Source organism: Aethalodelphis obliquidens, unplaced genomic scaffold (assembly GCF_003676395.1).
Source record: "Aethalodelphis obliquidens isolate GAN/ISIS:26980383/991018 unplaced genomic scaffold, ASM367639v1 scaffold51, whole genome shotgun sequence".
In the NCBI taxonomy this organism is placed as follows: Eukaryota; Metazoa; Chordata; class Mammalia; order Artiodactyla; family Delphinidae; genus Aethalodelphis; species Aethalodelphis obliquidens.
Window position 1 is genome coordinate 2634200 of NW_020837995.1, and position 3375 is coordinate 2637574.

Sequence of the window (3375 nt, forward strand, 5' to 3'; positions counted from 1 at the left end):
AAGAAAGAAAGAAAGAAAGAAAGAAAGAAAGAAAGAAAGAAAGAAAGGGAAAAAGAGGGTGCTGGAAAGTGGAAAGCCCTGGGTGAAAGAAGACTCCTCACCCTGGGTTCAGGGTTATCTTAACCTCTTCTCCGCTATTTATTTAACTTGTATGTACAGCCAAAAGGAAGCCACTACTCTGGGGTCCCTGGGACAGCTTAAGTCCCTGGTGACCCACTTAACACAGTAGATTGTTTTAATCAACTCGTGTCCTGGCACCATCTCGAAGGGGAACATAAACAGACGCGCACACCGCTTGGATCTGCTCTTTCCAGCGGGAGATCCAATTACCTACCGATGGTCGCCTCTCTGCCCTTGTAACATTTAAGAAGAGATTTTTAACCCCTAACTTCGAGGCTATATTTCTGTCTAAAAGAGGAGAAAGCGCACCCAGATTTGACTGGGGAGCCAGCTCTGGGCGCGCTGGAAGGGCTTCACTGGAGAGGCTCCTGTCTGCCCCCTGCCTCGCCCGGGGGGCCATCACCAGAGCCCTGCGCGGGGAAACGCCAGGCTGGGGCGCCCCCAAGGCAGAGCTGGGATCCGAAGACAATGCCAAGCCAGAGCGGTGGCGCGTCTGTTCTTCCTAAGCCAGAAATCTACAAGTAACTCCGGCCGGCAAGGTGACGGCCCCGACACCCCACCGCCCGCCTGCCTTGCTCCGTGAGCTGCAGAGGGGTCAGCAAAGTGGCGGGGGAGGACGAGGGATGACCTGGGCGTCCAAGCCCGGGGACCAGCCTCCCTCCGCCAGTCCCGCCTAGTCCGTCTCTAGGAAGGCGCGGCGAGGTGAGGCAGGGGCTTCTCGGACACAAATTAAAGGGTACCCGCACAAGTGGGACCCGGCAAGTTGTCACTGCCCATTGCCCGGACGTCCGCGGTTCAGCCGAGAAGCGCATGGGGCAGGGAGAAGCCTAGAAGAGGAAACAGCGCGCACGAGCGCGCAGTGTGTGCGGTGTTTGCTGTGTGAGCACCGCGGGCTCGCGGGACTAGGCGTCCGGGACCGCGCACCTCACTTCAGCTGTCCAGTTACCTGACCCTTGGGTTTCCGCCACGGCGGAACTCCGCAGCTCCGCTGTTGCATGAGTCTCCATCTTGGGGAGAGGCAAATGCATCGCTGATTCTCAGGATCCACCACCTCACGGCAGGATCACTCACGGCCCTCCGACGTGCGCGCCCCGAAAGTCCCCAGACCCAGCGCCCCGCCTCAAACAAATGGGACCCTCTCATTGCAACCTGCCCCGGCGTTTGCGGTCGAGCTGAAGGTCCCCGCAGCGCCTCACTGCTCCCGCTCGCTCATTATCCCTCTGCTCCTGCGCTCTGGACTCACGGACTCTGCGCCCTCACCCAGCGGACGCGACTGGCAAGCGCGGCTGCCAAACACACCAGAAGCGTTATTAGCGGAGCTCCGGGAGGTGGAACTGGGATGCGGGGCTCTTGCTCTTGACATCCTCTTTCCCAGTCTTGCCCTGCAGACCGCGCAAGGTGAGGTCATGGCAGCCAAGACCTTGGCACGAAAGACCCCGCGATGGTTCTTCAGGGTTCACCCCAGGGATCGCGGGGCCTCGGCCTGCGCTCACGAAGGGCTACGGCAAGTCTGCACGGAGCGGGACGCGGCAGTCGTTTGCCGACCCCTACACACACACACACACACACACACACACACACACACACAAACGTCCGCGCCTCCGCGCTCACCTGTCAGTGCTGCGGGCCTTCGGGGCCTGCGCTCTCGACGCGTGGCGCGGTGTGCGGCCGCGGCACGAGCCGCCCGGGCTCGGCGCGGGGTCAGCGGGACAGAGAGCACCGCTCTTGCTGCACACTAGGTCGCCCGGTCCGCGGAGGGCGCACCGAGTGCGGGGCATCGCACCGTCTCCCGTTTAAATGCCGGCGGCGGAGCGCGGCGCCCGGGGCCGCGCCTCTCCATTGGCCAGGCGCCGCCGCCGCCGCGGGACCCGCTATCCGCCCCCTTTCCCGGTACTGCCCCCGCCCCCCGCACCCCTCCTGCCTCCCCGCGGGGTCCCCTCTCCGCCTGCCTCGCCTCTTTGTCTGCTCCCCCCGCCCAGGCCGGCTGGGAGAGGTCACCCCAGGGAACCGCGCCTGGAATGCACAGCAAATCACATTTTCCGCTCCCGTTGGAGGGGGAAGCGCGGGAGGAAATCCCCCCGGCTCCCGGCCCCTCATTCCTCCTCTGCCCCAGGCCTGGGCTTTTCCTCTCGCCGGCTCCGCTCCGCCTGCGTCGGCCCCGCGACGCTCTCGGTCCCGGAGACTGCCCCGGGAAGAGCAAGACCTCCGTGGGATCGCGACCAATTAGGCGATCCTTTCCCCGTGGACGGAGCGCGACTGCAAGGCGCTCTGGTTGAGCGGTCGCCGCGGCTCTGGTGCGGCTCCGCCCGAGGCCCCCAACTTCGAGGGCGCTGACCCCTGCGCCCCCGTTAACCCCGGCGGGCTCGCCGGCCGCCAGCAGGAGCCTGTCGCCAATATGACACCCTCCTCTCCTCGCCCGCCACGGGTTCTTTCAGCCCAGATGCCGGCGGCCTCGGGTGTGAGTGTACAGGAGGGAGTAACGAGGGGCAGAATAAACCTAAAAGGACCCTAAAAAATCTAAGATGGAAAATCAAGCCTTTCATTCCTGAGCCATTTTTAAAAGGGAGAGAACAGTCGCTAGGAGAGAAGAGGTTTTCCGTAGCATGTTAAAGTTTAATAAATCAAGAAAATAAAACCTCAGACGAGGAAATAACTTCCCAGAAATGGAAGACAAAAACTTACGTATGTGAAAAACCCATGTCACATTCTGTGTTCATTCCTGAGAACCCGATAAGAGTGGGAACATACCAAGCGCAGAAATATTTTTGAGAGATGAGCGAACACTTTTCATTTGTTCTCTTAGCTTGGAAATTGGTTCCTCAAAGAGGCTGTAAAGTTTTGTGTGTGGAAGTTAGAGCCCGTGCAAAAACCAACTCGGCTGCAAGGTCTGCAGACCAGCTCCATCAGCGAGGTCAGATGATGACTTTGAAAATCATCTGTTACAGAAGGAGATTTGAAGGTGTTTGTACTGACTACAACAAAATAAACAAGGCAATGAAAGCCATCCAAAGGCACTTATGAGACATTCGTGATTTCAGTATTTGGCTTAAGAAAACAAAACAAAACCCCCAAACAGTGTGGTTTTTTGTTTTGTTTTTGTTTTTCTCTCTAGGCAGGCATTAGGGGGAGGGGGCTAGAAACATTGAACTTCTACTAGATACTGCTAGGAACTTGAAATCGATTTTTCCAAATAAATCAAGCAAGAAGGAAGTCTGCATTAAATCAATATCTAGAGAATCTTCATCATCTGAATGT

General features: G+C 58.5%; 1 protein-coding gene across 2 annotated transcripts in view; it reads right to left on the bottom strand.

Moving 5' to 3' along the window:
* Positions 1–1893, bottom strand: part of GREM1 (gremlin 1, DAN family BMP antagonist) — an 11710-nt gene extending 9817 nt beyond the window's left edge. Inside the window, exon 1 of one of the 2 annotated variants that reach the window (XM_027083796.1) lies at positions 1732–1893. Coding sequence is in view for 1 of the 2 variants with exons in the window: in XM_027083794.1 (XP_026939595.1) it covers positions 1067–1263 (197 nt within the window). In the remaining variant the exon portion in view is untranslated. Of the gene's footprint in view, positions 1–1066; positions 1573–1731 lie in introns of those variants that run through there. The other variant, XM_027083794.1, reaches the window with a different exon arrangement.
* Positions 1894–3375: the final 1482 nt, after the last annotated feature.